At 42.5% G+C, this 19,056-nt stretch overlaps 1 protein-coding gene across 2 annotated transcripts in view; it reads right to left on the bottom strand.

Moving 5' to 3' along the window:
* The window catches only part of Tent4b (terminal nucleotidyltransferase 4B), a 61,867-nt gene that overhangs the window by 7,363 nt on the left and 35,448 nt on the right, over window positions 1–19,056 (bottom strand). For both annotated transcript variants that reach the window (XM_026392285.2, XM_026392286.2), the window contains exons 2-6: window positions 8,461–8,584; window positions 6,259–6,305; window positions 4,409–4,529; window positions 2,774–2,881; window positions 548–676 (exon numbers count right to left, since the gene is read on the bottom strand). In XM_026392285.2, coding sequence (XP_026248070.2) covers window positions 548–676; window positions 2,774–2,881; window positions 4,409–4,529; window positions 6,259–6,305; window positions 8,461–8,584 — 529 coding nt within the window. The remainder of the gene's footprint in view (window positions 1–547; window positions 677–2,773; window positions 2,882–4,408; window positions 4,530–6,258; window positions 6,306–8,460; window positions 8,585–19,056) is intronic.

Here is a 19,056-nt window from a genome sequence, read left to right as displayed (position 1 = left end):
TGGCTGAACTGCTGTCACAGACAACCTATAAAACAATCCCATGGGCGCAAAACTGGTGGGGTACAATTTGCCAGGCTGAATTCTGCCCCAGGAGGCTGACAAGGCTGCGTGCCCCTCCCCACATCGGGGAGGTCACCCTGACTCACAGCAGAGCCTGCGGCTGGCAGCAGCACCACACAGACGCACCCGATGCAGCTCTAACTCATCCACCCACAGAGCAGGTCTCCACCCCAGCTAAACTAGATCAGGGGCTTGGGAGACATCCTTGTTTTGGGCATGTGTCCTATTGTTTGCAGTTACAGAACCAGACTACACCTCTGCACGGCAAATACTGCAACATCTGGGATTGAAAACCACAAATACTCTCCCCGGGAATTTTTAAATACTTATCTACTAAATTATAAAAGGTCCAGTTTAAGGGAAAAGTCATAAGTAATCAAGAAAAGCATTCAAATAAAGCTTGATTTAAATTTTTTCCTGAAATGTCTTCTCAGCTGACTTATTTATTTTTATTTGTACACTCGTACAGCACACCCATGTGACTTACCTGAAGGAAACTGACTGCCATTAAAAAGAGACTATAAGAACCAATTCCACCTGTAAATACTTCATTAAGGTCCCTCTGTAATAAGAATTGTTTCAATACTAAAACCAAGTATGGCAATACAGGATATTTCTGAAAAATAAATAAAATAATATTTTCAATGAATTCTGTATCCGTAATAGCTCTTGGCAACTAGCAGGGGCATAAACTGGTCCTTACATTATAAAATTTGGTAGAGATATACAATATACTTAAGTTTCTGTTTTAAAGCTAAGCAATTTTTTTAAAAAGTAAGCCATTAAAAACTAAAACACAGTAACATAAATAATGGCACCCATGTACCCACTAAGGATGGAAACACTAACAGTATACATTTGATGATGCTCACTATGACCATGAGCATAATATTCATTTGTGAACACATAACAGAAATAGTACAAGAACAAAGTCTCTCGACATCTTAAAGCACCAAATCAGTGGAATTTGAAAGAACTACTTTTCTAAGAACTACTTTGAAACCATCTATGGCGGTTTAAAGGTCCTTAAAATTATTCTGTTAGGGACTGGGATGTGCTCAAGCGGTAGCATGCTCGCCTGGCATGTGTGCGGCCCGGGTTCACCACATACAAACAAAGATGTTGTGTCCGCCGAGAACTAAAAAATAAATATTGAAATTCTCTCTCTCTCTCTCTCTCTCAAAAAAAATAAAAAATAAAAAATCATTCTGTTACAATCCTAGAGCATGAACAGTCTTGCCTGCTGTTTCCCTGTGGCCAGTGAGCTCTCCTTTCCACACCACAGGGAACGGGCACGCGAGAGCTGGTGAAGATGTACAGCAGAGAGTCCGTCTTTGGCTCACGTACTATACAATGCTCTCTACAAGCCAGGCCCTCGCCTGGGACACCGAGGGCAATAAAGCAGGCCAAACATATGGAAAGATGCCATTCCTATTAGAGAGATTTCTAACCCCTTCTTTATTCTTTGTTTTTTGCTTTGGGTTCTTGTTTTTGGTATGGGAAATAAACTCAGGGTGCTAAATTACAGAGCTATATCCCCAGTCCTTTTTGTTTTATTTTTGCCTTTTTTTTTTTTTTTTTTTTTTGGTCCTTTTTATTTTGAGACAAGGTCTCACTAAGTTGTGGAGGCTGGTCTTGAACTTATCGAATCTCCTGTCTTAGCCTCTCAAATTGCTGGGATTATAGGTGAGATGTCTCGCCCAGCTTTACTTTCATATTTGTTATGGACTTTCAACTTTCCTTAAGAAAGTTAAAAGTTTATACTTTTCCAAATCATCAAATAGCAAGTATGAAAAAGAAGAACAAAAACATGGAGAAATAAATCAAAATCCCAATGACTTGGGAGGCTACGGCAGGAAAATCACAAGTTCGAAGTCAGACTCAGTAATTTAGTTAAAGTCTCAGTACCACAAAATAAGAAGGAAAGAGGGAGAGGGAGAGGGAGAGGGAGAGGGAGAGGGAGAGGGAGAGGGAGAGGGAGAGGGAGAGGGAGAGGGAGAGGGAGAGAGAGAGAGAGAGAGAGAGAGAGAGAGAGAGAGAGAGAGAGAGAAATAAGCATTTGTAAACATTATGGTTGACATCAGGGTAGATCCAGGTTTATAAAGTTTCCAGCTGATGGCTAAGTATATAAAATGTTCTGAGGACAATGTTGCAAATTCTTCCCTATTTTGAAAGAAGATAACAAAACACGAACAAGTTATAATTACTTCAAGATAAAGTAAGGAAAACTGTAGGCACCACCTTAGAGGTGACTTGGAAATTAAAACAGAGAAAAGACTCCCTAGGGAGGTTCTTAATCTAAAACCTGAGATTAAAAACTGACAGCCGTCAATCATGCAGCATGATCTCAGCCCTCACGTTCCTATGCGTAAGGATCCAGAGCATAGTATTTCTTCAAAAGCATTCTAAACCCTTAATTCTTACTTGAGGTCACATTATAATTACAGATCATCACAAGCAGATTCAGGGAAAGCAAAACAGGTACACAGAAAAGGGAAAAACATTTGTCAGCAACACACACATAAAAACAGCTTGGCTGGGCTAAGAGTAGCACTCACCTAGCATGCTGGGGCCGGCGGCCACTCCCAGAAATGGCGGGGCGGGGGCTGGGGGTTTGGCAAAGAACAGCAGAATACAACCACAACCACAACAGAAAAAATTACATTTACATTTCCTGACAGTTTCATCATACAGACACGACAGAGCCTCTGACCTTGGTAAAATCTTTGATGAGGTCTGCTGCTCTCACGCCATTCTGGACATTAAAGCTGATATCAACTTTCACTTCAGTAAAAGAATCTGTTAATTTAATAATAGGTACCTGGAAAGAGAACAAGCAGAGGTTGAAATTCTAGACCCAAATTAAAAGACAAAACCAGGGAATGGTTGGTGTCTAACCTTCTCAAAAAGACACAAAACACTGAGTGTTCTGAATACTATGTACCACAATTAACTTCTACAGATACTTTACAGTATATATTCAGCAATTAACTTATACAATATATGTATTAAGAATGTGTTTTGGTATCCAAACAACTTTAGTTATTAATTTATTATTTATTGCATATATTTAAGGTGTACAACAGTGATTATTTTTGAGATACACCTATTTTGTGTGTATGGTACTGGGGGGGGGGGTAAAGCCAGGGTCACTCTACTACTGAGCCCAACCCCTTTTTCTAAATTGTATTTTGAGATGGGATAAGATAGTCAGGCTTGCATTGAACTTACAACCCTCTTGCCTCAGCTACTGGCAATTGAACCCAGAGCTTTGCACAGGCTAGGCACGTCTTCTACCGCAGAGCTACATCCCTAGCCTTTTTTTTACATTTTATTATGAGACAGGGTCTTACTAAGCTACCCAGCCTGGCCTCAAACTTTTGATGTTCCTGCCTCAGTCTCCTGAGCAGCTGGAATTACAGGTATGTGCCATTATGCCTAATATCACATCAATTCGTATAGTTATATTAACTGGCATATAGTTGCACTGAGAATTTTGAAATCATATAAAATCTCAATATTATATATACTTTGGAGAACAATTTCCAACTAACTATAAGATTAAAAATTATCCAAACATTTCATATCACCAAACTATTTCTCATCAGAAAACCACTAGGTTCTTCAGTCATACACAAATAGCCCAAAAAGCCACCTAACAGGAAAAGAATATAAAATGTAAGGATTACTCTCAAATAAAAACTGATCAGATGATTTATGTGAGGTATTATGAGCTCTCAAAATAATACCGTTTTCACCATGCATTAGAAAACTTGGGCCCGGCCCAGCAAACTCAGAGGCTGAGGCAGGAGGACTACAAATTCAAGTCAGTCTGGGGGTGTAGCTCAGAGATAGAGCATCCTTGGATTTACTCCCCAGTACTGCAAAAGAGAAAACTTGGGCCAGCAAACTTGTGTACAGAATTGGGTCTCCAAATTAACTTTTTCAATGAAAACTATGGTCAAAGAAAACCTAGTAGGCAAAACCCTCCAAAAATTAAAAAAACCAAAAATTCTAACAGATATATATAATCTGACTTAGAAAACATCAAGCATATACATTTTTCAACGACACAATAGAATGGCAACATCTGTGTGACTATAAACTGCTTAACAGAAATCCACATTTTTATTATACTTAAAAAAAACCTCTATAGTATTATGTATGAAAACGTTGGGTTATTTCTTAAATGCGTAGCCAGAGTACGGTAACTTGTTTCACAAACAGAACACTGTTCATGTACAAGCAGCAAGACATTCAAAAAATCAAAAAACCACTGACTCACAGTCCAACTGTGTTCACAAACACTGAAGCTTCATGTCAACAAACAGAGGTGTGAAGAACTTACAGTCGCTTTGTCTAGAACTTTCACCGAATCCTCATCTGCAACTTTGTGTTTCCGAAGGGCTTCCTCCAGGGTCCAGAGGGGTAGGTTTTCCCACTTCCCAAACACCACAAGATCGATGTCACTAAACATAGAGAACACATGCGACAGAGTTGAGGAAGCAAGAAACAGCACCTGTTTTATATCAGATCACACTCCTAGACTTCAAGGTGGTACAGTGGAAACCTTGTCCCTTTCTGCCCAATGAAGACCAAGGATGGCGATGATGGGTTTCAGAGAAGGTTGATGATTTTTAACAACTTCCTTTTCTCAGTCACTGCACAGAACACAGGCCTCAGGAAACGGTGATTTTGAAAGAAGTAAAACTTCAAAAATGCTGGTTAATGTTTCTTTTTTATAAAGGTTTCTGGCCCTAAAGACTTAGCTATCTAGATGAGATTAACTGTGACTTAAAACATATTAAATGAAGCCAGGCATGGTGGCGCGTGCCTATAATCCCAGCAGCTTGAGACGCTGAGAAAGGAGGGTCACAAGTTCAAAGGCGGCCTCAGCAAAAGTGAGGCCCTAAGCAACTCATGAGCCTCTGTCTCTAAATGAAATACAAAATAGGGCTGGGGATGAGGCTCAGTGGTTGAGTGCCCCTGAGTTCAATCCCCAGTACGCCCAAAATAAATAAGAACAACATACAAGTTGAAGAGCAGTGTCTGGCTTGTACTGTTTGTGTAAAGACACAAATATCTCTGGAAGGGCATTTAAGAAACTGGTATCAGGGATGTTCCAAAAGAGAACCTGGGCAGGAGCAGGAGTGTGCCTTTTCTAAATCTGAATTATGAAATGTACTACCTATTCCTAAAATTTAATAATTTTTTTAGAATGACTTTTTGGCTTTTGCTGAAGCATAGAGCTTAAATAAGGAAAAATACTAAAGACCTTGAATTTGAATGTTTTACATACAGCTTGTGTAGGGCAAGGACAGCATTGGAAAGAATGAAGACGGCTAGGATATTCCCACTTTAGCACATTTTAAGAGTTGGGAGAAAGTGAACCAAATCAAGCTCAATCAAAAGACACAATGGAATAGCCAGGTGCAGCGGCCTACTCCTATAAACCCAGCTACCTGGGAGGCCGAAGCAGGAGAACTGCAAGTCTGAAGCCAGCCTGGGCAATTTAGCAAGACCCTGTCTCAAAATAAAGTAGAAAGAGTTGGAGACGTGACTCGGTGGTAGGGTGCTCATGGGTTCAATCCCCAGACACACAACACTATAGAATGTTTTCCTTTGTAAAGACCATGTCTTTTAATTCTTAAGAGAGCAAGGACGCACTGCTTCAGAGAAATATCACCATTCTCAAAAAGGGGTCCTCCAGGCTACGAGTCAAGAGAGCCCTCCTTAGAACAGACTGAAATGGAACAAGGGTCCTAAAGGGGCCAAGACTTCCTCAGAGTTTTGTAGCCTCGTTGTCTGGGTCAGGATGCTGAAACCACATCTAGCTGCATGATTTCTTCACTGAAAAAAGAGAGACCTCACATAGTATATCCAGTTCCACGCTCTAATCATGACACTACAGTGGAGAGGTCCTGGGGCTGGGCAATTCTCTGCAGGGTAGTCAATTTCTAAAACTAGTAACTAACTGATTCTACTGCTACATGTTCCCTTTTACATTTCTCTGCATCATTTCAGTCTGGATAAGATGATCTGAAGTAACATTCTACTTTAAGGTAATGCAAATTCAGGTAAATGAATTTCTATTTCATATATCTCACTGTCTTGTTCTATTCTCACACATGCAATAGACAAAATTCACATACTCTATAAAAATGTATAATCCCTTGAAAGCTTCACAAACGTACTAACCTAGTAGGTAAATACAGGCCAGTTTTAAAACTTCCAAATATCTGGACCTGGAACAGAAAAAGAAGTACATTAAGGTATCAGCTATGGCACCAAGTTGTGGAGTTGTGCAGGTCTTGGCTACCCTCTACTGGAACTTTTTAGTACTACAAGAGCATTTTTTTCTAACCACACTTCAAAAAGTAGGGATTCTGTACCTCACAGGCAGACATTCAGAATACAATTTAAATATATCAGGTTCAAATATGAAACATATAGACCAAATATTTCAAAAGCAATATTCAGGTCACTATGTTCCCTTATAATTCAAGTACAATCACAAATCCTTAATTTTTGTTCTCTAAGCAGGAGTTTTCTCATAGATCACTATTAGTCAGACTACTCCAAGTACAAGACAAGCACTGGCTTATAGACCTCTCCACAGAGAAAAATCAGCGCTGTGGCAGAAAACCTGGGCGCATTCTATCTCAACTTATGGAGAATGGTGGAACTCAGGCAGGTATACATATGCATAGAACTGCAACACAGGATAAACGAGGGGAAAAGAAGCTCTGCCTCTGACGCGAGATAGACCTGGGAAGCCAGCCACAGCCTCATGTTCCTCTCTGGGGGGGAAAAAATTAAATAAGTAAATAAATGAAAAGGGCTAGGCATAGTGGTGCACACCTGTAATCCTAGGTACTTAGGAGGCAAAAGCAGGAGGCCCAAAAGTTTGAGGTCAAGCTAGGCAACTTAGCAAGACCCTGTCTCAAAATAAAACTTTAAAAAGGGCTGGGTGTGTAGCTCAGTGGTAGAGTGCTTGCCTAGCATGTGTAAGGCCCTGGGTGAGATCCCCAGTACAGAAGTGGGGGTTAAAAAAAAAAAACAACACCCTCAAACAACAAAATGTCAACGATAAAATCTGCCACCTCAGAAGGATGAGGCTCAATTCAGATCAGGGTTTCTCAACCTCAGCTGTGGTACATTGAGCTGCCTCTCTGGTCTCTACCCACTAGATGTCAGTAGTGCCTCCCAAGTTGTGATAACCAAAAATGTGTAGACACTGCCAAAGGCCCCTGGGGAGCAGAATCAGCCCAGCTGAGAGTCAGATCATATAAGAAGAAGTAATAATGCTGCATATAGTAGCTGCTCAATAAAACACTAGTGTCTTCCCTTTACCTACAGTGTTGTATTTAAAACTCTTTTGTTTTGCTAAAGGACATTAACATAAGGGATTCTTATGTTAGATTTAAAAAGTAACATAAATTACTTTTAAAAAAATTTTTTTTAGTGTTGATGGGCCTTTATTTTATTCATTTATTTATATGTAGTGCTGAGAATCAAACCCAGTGCCTTGCACATGTGAGGCAAGCGCTCTACCACTGAGCCACAATCCCAGCCCACTTTTTTTAAGGTACAAAATTGTGGACTAAGTCCTTAAGTCCTAAAGAGTAAAGTATTAACTTAATATCAATAACAAAAAACACAAATAAGTAAAGAAGAAATCCTGGGCAAATATTTTGCTCACTGAGTGGGGACGGATGTGGGACAAAGATACCAATTTCAAGAGAGGCAGGGCCAGGCATGGCGGCACATGCCTGTAATCCCAGAGACTTGGGAGGCTGAGGCTGGAGGCTAGCTTGGGCAATTTAAGGAGACCTTGTCTCAAAACTTACAAAAATTAAAAGGGCTGGTGATGTAGCTCAGGGGTAAAGTGCTCCTTGAGTTCAATCCTTAGTATCATGAGGGGGTGGGGGGACAGACCTGGGCTATGCACTGCCCCCAAAAAAGAACTTCCAAGTGACAAATTCCTACATGACCTTTTCATTCATCTATAAACAATTACAATGTTTATACTGGCAGGTTGGAACAAAATAGCAATGAGGTTTTAATAAATCACATGCAATAACAAATTACTATAATAAGGTTATACTTGTCTTCTCCTTACACTTAATGATTCCTAAATTTAGTTCTCCTTTAGTAGTTACTAACTAGCACCAAAGGAAAAAAAATTAAGGCAGGCATCTGAGTCAATGAACATAATTACCAAGCCCCAAATTTTAAAGGCTGAAAATTATTTGCCTTTAAAATTTAATTAGACCTTAACTCTTACAAAAGCACTCACACTGTATGTGGGGGTCTTTGCCTGAGATGCCAAGAGGTAAACTTCCACCAGAGGACAGGGACCCTACCCTACGCCCCAGGGGCCCCATGGGGGAGACTCACGTCAGCGCTGGGCCAAAGTTCCTTGATCACACTCTCGATCCTGCTCACCACCTCCATCCGCATCTTCTCCTCCTCGGGCCTTGGAGACATGTATTCATAAAAATCACTGATTTCTTCATGCAGACTGAAGAGAAAAGCAGAAAAAATATGAGCAGGCCAATCTAATGAGAGAACAGTTTCTTAAGTAATTTTCTCTAATTAAATCTTACAAGATAATTCAGTTGATGACCTTACAGTCATTGATTTTTACCTTAATTTTAATGTTATATCTCATCTTAGGTAAAATCGAAATGTACAGAATTTAATCAAAAAGGCAAAATAATTCAATAAAATAAAAACTCCCTGTGTAGAGCCCTTGCTGGCTGCTGGTGACTTTAAAGAAGGGGAACCACAGCGCAGGCCCTGCTCTCGGCCTGTGACTTGCCATCCAGCTGCCGACGCTGGGGGAGGGAAGCGAGTGTCCTGCCTGGGGGCTGCCCCTCCTGCTCTGCCGGCCATGCTCGTCTTTCACAGTGTCTCCTCGTGGATGAAGCATCCAATGACAACCAGTGGACATCAGCCGTGTCTTGAAAAGAATGGCCCCATGAAGGGGCCAGGGCTTCCAGAGACGGGGACGCTCCAGGCAGCGAGCCAAGGGCAAGGGCTGTGGGGGGAGGATGGAGACTCCTGGGAAGGCAGGTGGGCAGGCTCTGGCTCGGCAGACTCCGGACAGCACCTGGTGCGCTGGGGGCAGCTCAGGGTAGAGCGCCCGCCTCGCCCAGCAGGGCCCTGGGTTCAATCTAAAGCACCCCAAACAAACCAAAGCAGCGGCTCAGGCTTTTCCCTGTGGCACAGGGGGCTGTTCCAGTGTTTCTGAGGGACTCGGAAGGATTGCAAAAACACAGTGGTTTTCAGACTGGCAACTCTGCAGCCATGCATCAGCAAAGGGATGAGACTGTGGCGAGGAGAGGAGAACAGGTCCTGAGTGACGACGGGTTCAAGAGGACGGCCCCGAGGATGGAGGAGGGGGCTGCAGAAACATCACACACACAGGCGGCAGGAGGTGCAGGGCCCAACCAAGCAATGGTCAGGACAAAAGGGCAAACGGGGCTGGCAATGAGTGGAAGGAGTCGGAGCCAAGAGGGAGAAGAGCACTGCTCCCGAGCTGCTGGGACTGCGGGGGCTCCTGGGGAGGGGGGGTGGACTGAAGGGATGCTAGAGAAGCCCTTCGTGGCCTCCTCAGAGCCACCACACAGGACGGGGCTGCCTGCCGGTGGTGGGAGCTGGAGCCTGCAACCGAGGCCCATCCCGGCTCCCGAGCAGGAAGCTGCAAGACCAAAATGGTTTGAGGAAGTAAAAACTATTGTGTCCCACCCTCCGCTGGACATGACTCTTGACACATGGAACACTGATGACTTTATAAAAATGTGACTGATTAAGCAATTGACAGTTCCTGCCTCTTCCTATTCTTTTTTTTCCAGACAGAGTCAAAAACTTAAGCTGTAGACAGGAGTTCTGCGTGCGGGCAGCTGGGTTCCCTGGACAGGTGACTGTGCATTTTGTGTTTGCAGCCCCGTGTGCTCAGGTACAGCAGGGCTGGAAGGCAGGAGTCTTTTCGGGCTGTAAGGAATGATGTACTGAAAGCATTTGCCTGTTTGCCGTGGAATTCTGCATCAACCTGGACTCCAGAGGTCGGAGGGTGAATTCAGCAGCCACCCTAGTGGAGTTCTGCTTTTCCTTGCTGTTTTTGGGTCTCACAGGACCTTTAGACTTCTAGTATTTGAGGGTCTGTGTTTGTTTAAATTCCCAGGTTTTATTACATTCTCTTACAGGCAACAGCTAAGAGTCGCAGGAAGGTGCACAGCCTGGGCTCTCTTCAGCACAGCATGATGGCGATGCCAAGACACGGAGCCGAGCAGGCGGGTGCTTCTTGGCTCATTAGGTGTTTGCTACGAATTATCAGAGTTTACTTGTAGTTCTAAGAAGACCTCTATAGAACATCTGCATTCTAACCAGTGCAAACACCTAAATTTGACTATATTGTCCGTTTTCTAACTCAAACCTAGGTGACAGGTACCTAGCCCAAACACCAGCTAAGTTCAAGTCTTAGGAAACGCACGATAATTCATTTTGTAAACATTACTGAATGCTTAGGGGGAAATGGGTTTGTCAAATACGACCCTTGCCTTTCAACAATGAAAACAAAATCTGTCTAAATACTTTGTGGAGAATGCAATGAATATATTCTGCACTGATCCACCACAAGCAGGTTTCCGACAGACGGAGGGGAGCTCTCCAGGGACCACGGCTGCCCAGGACGGAAGGCACTAACAAGACAGTGCAGTCCCCAGTGCTGCCTGAGGGAGGACAACAGATGACCTGAGCAAACATAGGTCCATAAAAGGGGCTTCTGAATTAGGGGGAAAGTTAAGAGAAGACCTTAATATTTGCTTCTAATCACAAGGATTCTAGGTTTATTAACATGCTGATTACTATATAAGATAAGCTCTTAAAACAGGACTACCCTAAATACTTAATATTCCATGCAACCATCTTGCTATTTAAGGAAATACGGTTCTATGGGCTGTTGCATTTCTTTCATTGATGAAGACCTGCTGTATTAGAAAGGGGAAGGAGGAATGAGGAGAAAGCGGAAGCCAGCCAGGCCTCATTCATCCAACCACACCAATCACCACCTCACTGCTCCCTATGTCTAACCAGCCATGTGTGAAAGGGCTAGATATGGAGGGCATGTACCTCAGATAAATAAGAAATCTTAGGCCAGATGTGGGGGTGCATGCCTATGATGCCCAGCAACTCAGAAGGCTGAGGCAGGATGATCCCATGTTCAACTCAGCAGCTTGGTAAGAAGGTCTCATAATAAAATAAAAAGCGGGGCTGGGCTGCAGCTCAGTGGCAGAGCGCTCGCCTAGCACCTGTGAGGCCCTGGGTTCAATCCTCAGCACCACATGAAAATAAGTAAATAAAATACAGGTATTTTGTCTATCTAAACTAAAAAAATTAAAAATAAAATAAAAAGGGCTGGGGATACGGCTCAGCAGTAAAGTGCCTGTGGGTTCAATCCCCAGTAGTGAACTAAAAAAAGAAAGAAAGAAATCTTGGTCCATGTAGGTAATCAACTTCCAGTACTGATTTTTAAAATTTCTGTGGGGTTCCATGGACTGGGTAAAAAAGTGTTTAAAAAAATGCGGTAGGAACTCAATTGTTTTTCAATGCCCCTTTTACCCCTGGTAGACCTTCAAGTGCAGAAATGCCTGAACAAAGGGAGGAAACTAAAGACACTTTGTAAGCTTGCTTTCACGTTAATGCAACTTTAAGCCTCTGTAATCATCTAACTACAAAGAGAAACCTTCACTTTTTCCTATGTTTGGATCAAAACTCAGTAAGATTAATTATTAAAATAGTGTGAAAAACAGAAATTCTGGTGGTTCATTTTCAGAATCTAGTATTCAGCCTTAATTGGATCCAACTGTAGCCTTTCCCTTTTGCCCGCCCTAATTCTAAAATTAGCCAATTGCCTAGATTGTAACCCCGAACTCCTCCAATCAGAGTGAAGGGCAGCCCTGTGTTAGGTTAGAGATAAAAGCGGAGATATAAGCAGAGGACCTCTCGCCCAGGAGCACCTGCTGGCCAGGTTCTGGAGCCGCCCTTCTGCCAGGCTTTGTCTTGCCCACCCACTTCGGAGCAAGTGTTTGATTTCTTGTGGCACCTTGTTACTTCTAACAGCAAGTACTGAGCAGCACACACTCAGCTTCCTGGTTTCTCATACAAAGTTTTAAAATACTGTTCTTCTGTGAGCTGAACAAACGTGCCCCCCCCTTCCTGGTATACAACTCCTAAAATCCTTGGAATCTCTAAAGCACAGTTTTTTAATATGCTAGTGAGCTGACTGATGGTTGGTGGCACCTAGGTAGCTTTAGGATTGAGGCTGGTCACCAGAAGGACTAAGGCAGGGTTACAGAGTTAGAGTTGGGACTTCCAGCCCCACCCACTTTCCTCAAGGGATGGGGAGAGGAACTGAAGGTTGAGATGATCACCAATGGCCAGTGATTTAATCAAGCATCCATAAAAACCTAAAAGGACTGGGTTCAGAGAGTCTGCAGACAGACGGACACACACACACGTGAACTTCCACAAAGGTACACAAAACACACCCATGTGCGGGGAAAATGACAACTCCCAGTTCCACAGGGACAGAAGCTCCTGCACTGGAAACCCAGACCTCACCTGATGGATCTCATCACCTGGTTATTTATTTGTACCCTTTGAAATATCCTTTATAAAATAAACCAGTGAGCGCGCTTCCCTGAGTTTCTATGAGCTGCTCTACCAAATGAACTGACCTAAGGAAGCTACTACAGTGACCCCAATTGAGAGGCGAATGTCAGAGGCCGATAAGCCCACGTAGAGCCTGCAACGAGCATGTGCGGAGTCTCCAGGGAAGCAGTTAGGACTGACTGAATGAGAGGACCCCCAGCTAGTGGCCGGGTGCAGAGCTGAGGCTTGCTTGGTCCAGTGGGAGACCCCCACATCTGGCTACTGTGAAGTACAGGAGAAACTGGGTTTGTTTTTTCTATATGAATATCCTTTGTTTGGATATCAGTATTTTCTCTTAAAAAGGAAAAGCAAGAAAACACACTGCTGCTGTGTAAGGCAAAGTGATAATAAAAAAAGTACATTATTTTCAAGATTAATGTGATGAGGAGATGCCAAAACATAGTTCCCGTATTTATAAAAGTGCAACTCACGGACAATTTTGGTCAAAATAGAGATGTGAAAAAAAAATCACTTTTGTTTGGAGGAGAGCTCTACTACAGAGGTAGAAATGCTAGCCTTCTGAGGTTGAAATGCGTTTTCGAAGGCACATGAGGAGGGGAGGAAGTCAAGAATGGCCCTCAAAGGCTAATGTCTTTCGTATAAAAGGGAAGAACCCGCTTCACACTTCAGGATGCAGCTGGGCAGCCCAGGGTGGGCGGGAGCTGCCCAGGAGCTGCTGGCCCACAGCACCAGAGCCCAGCGAAGCGCCCCTGCCTCCCAGAGGACCGGCCAGGGCCCCTCTGCGGCTGCATTCTGGTGGGTGCTCCTCCAAGCATCTACTCAGGCGCTGGCCACCCTGCTGCTGGAGGAACTCTGCTCAGCCCGCAACCTGCCCAAGGCCACTGCCACATCACTGTTAAATTTTCCAGGCATTTAACTAAAAAAAGCCCCCTTTAATTATCAACATGAAGCTCAGGGGAACCCTGACACTGACAAAGTTCTACTCAATGACTGTCAACAAGACAACTCCCCACCGGCCCTGAAAAGAAACCTGTATGGTAATAATACCCAATTTTGAAAAGGACACATGGAAAAGGCAGTCACATACTTCGTATGGCAGTGTAATTACCATGACCTCTCCAGAGGTGCTTATGCTAAAAAAGAACAAATACCAGATCTTCCAGAAACATCTCCACGAAGGAACAAGGATAACTGTATAAGAACGTCCACCACAGCGTTTATTATTTGTAAATACTAAAATATTTAGAAACAGCACCAATGTCCGTCGATGGGATCCAATTAAATGATCACAAAAGCACTTAGTGACCTTCTCTTCACAGCCAGTAATCCCTGAAAAAGAATGAAGTAAAGCTCCAGGAGTGGACAAAGATCTAGATGATGCTAAATTAAAAATAAAGAGTACAATAAAGGTATGTTTAGCAGGACATGTGCATTAGAGAGAGAGACAAACACACAAGAAGGGAGACACGGTGTCTTTCTATTCATATCACAAACCGTGGAACTGGGAAGTTAGGGAGATTTAACGTTCTACCTTTCTATACCATTACCACTTTTTTTTTTTTTTTTTTTCTTTTTAACCACCAGCATGCATTAGTCTGTCTGCTTTTCATCTGCTTAGGGAGACCATGGCCATGAGCTCTGTTGTCTTCTACAGTGAAAACCACTGTGTGTGGGTCCAGGGCTCAGTGGTAGAGCACTTGCCTAGCACATGTGAGGCACTGGGTTTGATTCTCAGACCACACAAAAATAAATAAATAAAACAAAGATAAAAAAAAAAACCCACTGTGTGCACAAGCACCCCTGTGTGAGTGCAGCCCTCTGCCTCAAGAGAACCGCTCTACGTTCCAAACTATTAACAGTGGTTAAATCCAGAGTTTGACTGCGGAGGGACAAGATTTGCTTCTTAAAATGTAAACCACATTCTAAAAATGAAGATATTAATGACCATCGTTATCTTAAAAAAAATAGATCTTCATAGCGAAAAAAAAAATATTCATTAAAGAAAATAACATTTTAAGGAGAAAAAACTCATTTTTTAAATATTTTTTGTATGTGTTTCAAATTATTCTTAATAATCCAGTCTTCCATACTAAAAAGTTACAGAATTCACAACTGGGAGCATGGGGCATTGAAGGGATTCTATGCTCAGCCTGAGCAGGGTGGATACCTGGGGACCTGGGCACACAGCACTGGCGCACAGACCTGCACCTGAGGAGCCACTGTATGCCGGACTGCAGGGCACACGGTGAGTTTCCGTTAATGCCTGACTCATTCTTTCCAGGGATTTCTATCCTCAAGTGTGTATGTATATGCAAGAATTTCCAGAATAGACAAAAGCTGCTAGCAGTACCTTCCTCTGAGGTGGGACTGAGGTCTGAAGTGGCAGGGACTCACCCTTTTGTACTGCTTGATTTTTCTCATACACGAGTCACCAGGAGAAGCAACTCAAACCCTAGGGGGATGAGGGAAAGCTGAGTGACAACTTCAGAAGGCTCCAGAATTCAAGTTAAACAAAGAAAGTCACTCACACATCAGCTCCTCTACTTTCAGCAACCAGCTAGATACTTCCACTGAGCTGTCACTTCAAACCCAACAGACCAAATGAAACTCCTTGTCTTTCTTCCATCCTACCCCTAGGATCACACTTTCCTCTATGAATTATTGTTTCCCCAAATGAAAACTTCAGAGTCTTCCCCGCTCACCCTTCTTTATCTTCTGGAGCTAACTAGTCTCCAAATGCTTCTACTGAAAAACAAAACCAAAGACTTCCACCCTGGCCCCACTCAGCTTGACTCAGGTCCTCCCCACTCAACCCCGAGGACACTGTGGCAGCCTCCACACGAGTGGTCAGCCACTTGCCTCCGTTTCTACAGGCCAACTCCATGTGTGACCATCAAGGTCACCTTCCACCACTGTGTCGCTTCCACACTCTACAGGAGCACTGTGCCCTCCCTTCTCCCAGTGCAGTCCCACAGAACTGTGCTGGAACATGCCAGATCTTTTTAGAAAAGCTGCTGCAAAGGCAGCCCCATGGCTTACCAGGACCCAACCCCCACCCCACAACCAGAAATCTCAGGGGAAAAATGACTTCAGAGACGGCCAAACAAAACCCGTGGAGTGTAAGGGCCTACTGTGCAGAGCCCAGAGCCACTCCCTCAGGAAGGCAACATTCATCCATGCCCTGGGGATGTGTCCACATGGTCACAAAAGGGAGATGACTGACCTCCAGGATCCAAGGTAATGCATAGGTGGTGGGGCAGCACTAACAGATCATAAGGGAGGGGCCAATCTGGCCGGAGTACCACGTAGAGCCTTAACAGCTAAGGAGGCACTCTACCACTGTTTTTTAAATTTTCTCAGGGTCTTGCTAAATTGTTCAAGCTGGCCACAGATCTGCAATCCTCCTGCCTCGCCTACCAAATCAATGTGCCTGGCAACATGTAATTTTTTAAAACCAAAATACTCCTCCCTTTTCTTTTGGTGTTAGGGATGCTAAGCATGCATTCTACCACGGAACTACCCCTCAAAAGGCTTTATAAAAAGTTTCTATGATGTGTCCAATTTTCTAAAGAATTGATAAGAATATGAGGTCACGTGACCAAAGTCATGCCTAACTAAATGGGAAGATCACCAATACCAAAGCTGAAAGGAACAAGCCCTTCCTCCTCTTCTACTCAGGCACAAGAAACTTACGCTCCTGAATACCTCTCACCATCTCCTCTAAGATTGAAAACAAAAAACAAGGGAAGCAAAAATATATGATTGACAATGTAAAATTCCTTAAAAGGAGAGAGCACACATATCTTTTATAAATGCTATACCATGGCTATTCATCTTCAAAGAATGTCATGTTTGCTTTGTAAACCGCTCCTACAACAGAACATGGGAACAAAAGCACAGAGAATGTAGAGTGATCTCCGTGTTCTAGACTACAACATTTTCATTTTTTCCCTCCTTTTAAGAGGTATTCATATGTGCTTTCCTAGAAACTTAGAACATTCTTTTTCACATGACATCGCTGGTTGTCCTCCATTTCTGGACCTTATTTTTTAGACCAACGGCTCAGAGGGATGGATTTGTTTTGTCTTGTTTTTGTTTTGGTACTAGGGATCCAACCCAGGGCCTCACACATGCTAGGCAAGAGCTCTACCACTGAGAGCTCCAGAAGGAAGGTTTTCAGCTGACGACGTCTCTGTCCCTTCCCCATTTGGCTTCTTTCCCTGGCCACTGTCAGCACCGACCCTGCCATTGCTTTCCACCAATTACAAGATAAGGTAAAGGGAGAAAAAGAAAAGAAATCATTACCAAAGAGTTACTTTATCTACTTGTATTCAATAATTCTTTCCCCTTCAAGGAAAAATTCTGAACAACTTCCCGACCACTCCGAGTAGACCTAACCAAATCTGGGTGAAGTTAAGAAGCCTAAAGAAGAATGGCTGGTAATCCTCCCCAACTAAGATCAGCTATCTTGGGTGTTGGTGGGAGCTTAGTTAATGAATTTATTCCTCGAGTGGAAGGCCCTCGTATATTTGTTGAGCTAAAGAAACACAAATACACACACACACACACACACACACACACACACATACACACAGGCTGAATCTCTTTCTTACCGATAAGGTCCAAATACCAGTAAGAATAAATAATTCATCCTATAAGAACTATTATATTCTTAACTATAATAACAAAATACCAATATATTTAATTCACTCGATTCTAATATCACATACTTTTTATTTGTCTTTGGTGGAGAGGTTGGGATTTAAGAACAGGCACTATTCTAAATTTACAATTAACATGTTGCCACATCTTCCCAGGTAAGGGTAGTGATAAAGAAGCAGGGGGGGTTTCACCTATAGAAAGCCTACCTATGAAACTCCCAATGTCCAAAACATTAAATGTGGTTATTTGTTTAATAAATAATTTATATTAAATAGGGCAAGCTCCCAATGCATATTTAAATTCTTTAACTATTAATAGTGATTATCATGGATATGAAACTGGAACAGTTTCATTTACCTTGGAGAAAGGTTGTCACAATTTACTTTCTTTTTCTGTACTGTAGAGATCTTTTGGATAAGTGCTGGTATTACCTAAGGATTATTTAAGACCTTAAGCAAAAAAACAAAACAAACTGATTCACAAAGAATACATTTTCACATACATCAAAAACGAAGTGCATAAAGCCATGTTGACTTTAATGAGGTCCTACGCTTTTTCTACATTTACAAAAACATTAAAAGAAAAATGTAAATTTAGAAGTATGCAAAAACACATAAGAAAAAGAAAAATCACCTATATATCCCGCTCCTTGTAACAGCAAAATACAGCCAGTAGTGACTCTAGGCCAAAGACCTGAAACAAACTGCTTTGCTATAGGTATCATTTTAGTCAGTGGAAAAACACAGAACATATCACTATTCATGGCATCTGATATGATAAAAATGAATTCTTAATGATTGTACATTATTCTAGAATATGAATATACCATAACTTAGGCTGCTTCTAATTTTCACTACTGAGCACATGTATATGTAATCAACTCTAATTTTTTCCTAAAAATAAATTCTCAGAAGTTCAATCCCTGGCCACTTATAGTAATATACACCTTTAATCTCAGCTCCAGAGCCAGAGGCAGGAGGATGGATGGCAAGCTCAAGGACAACCAAGGTATCTTAGCAAGACTCTATAGCAAAATAAAAAGGGCTGGGGGTGTAGCTCAGTGGTTGAGGGCACCCCTGGATTCAATGCCAAAAAGTAAAACCCCTATGGAAAGGATATGAACAATTAATACTTTTGAAAAATATTCTCAAAATGCACTCCACCAAAAATGATAAAAATCCTTCTCCAACCTCCATACCAATGAAGAGGGGGTTTTATTTTTATTTATTTATTTGGTACCAGGGATTGAACCCAGAGGTGCTTAACCACAGAGCAACATCCCCAGCCCTCTTTTCTTTTTTTTAAATATATTTTAGACAAAGTCTCACCAAGTTGCTAAGGCTGGCTTTGAACTTGCAATCCTCCTACTTCACACTCCAGAGCCATTGGGATTACAGGTGTGTGCTACTGTACCCATGTTTACTGGACATTTGTATGCTTTCTGTTTCAAGTCATTTCAATAAACATTGTGCTGAAATACAGTTGTTTAAAAACTATGATCTGGAATCACATCTATTTTTCGCTCCTGTTACCTGGGCATACTGGGGCCAGTCCTTCACCTACCAAAGTCTGTTTCCAACTGTACACTTAGGACAGCGACAATGCCACCTTGGAAGGTTTCTGCAGGGATTCAACAGGAGCGTGGAAAGGGCTTAG

The sequence above is a fragment of the Urocitellus parryii genome, chromosome 15, assembly GCF_045843805.1.
Source record: "Urocitellus parryii isolate mUroPar1 chromosome 15, mUroPar1.hap1, whole genome shotgun sequence".
Taxonomy (NCBI): Eukaryota; Metazoa; Chordata; class Mammalia; order Rodentia; family Sciuridae; genus Urocitellus; species Urocitellus parryii.
The sequence above is the reverse complement of the archived record's forward strand: the minus strand, read 5'-3'. Positions and strand labels throughout refer to the sequence as shown.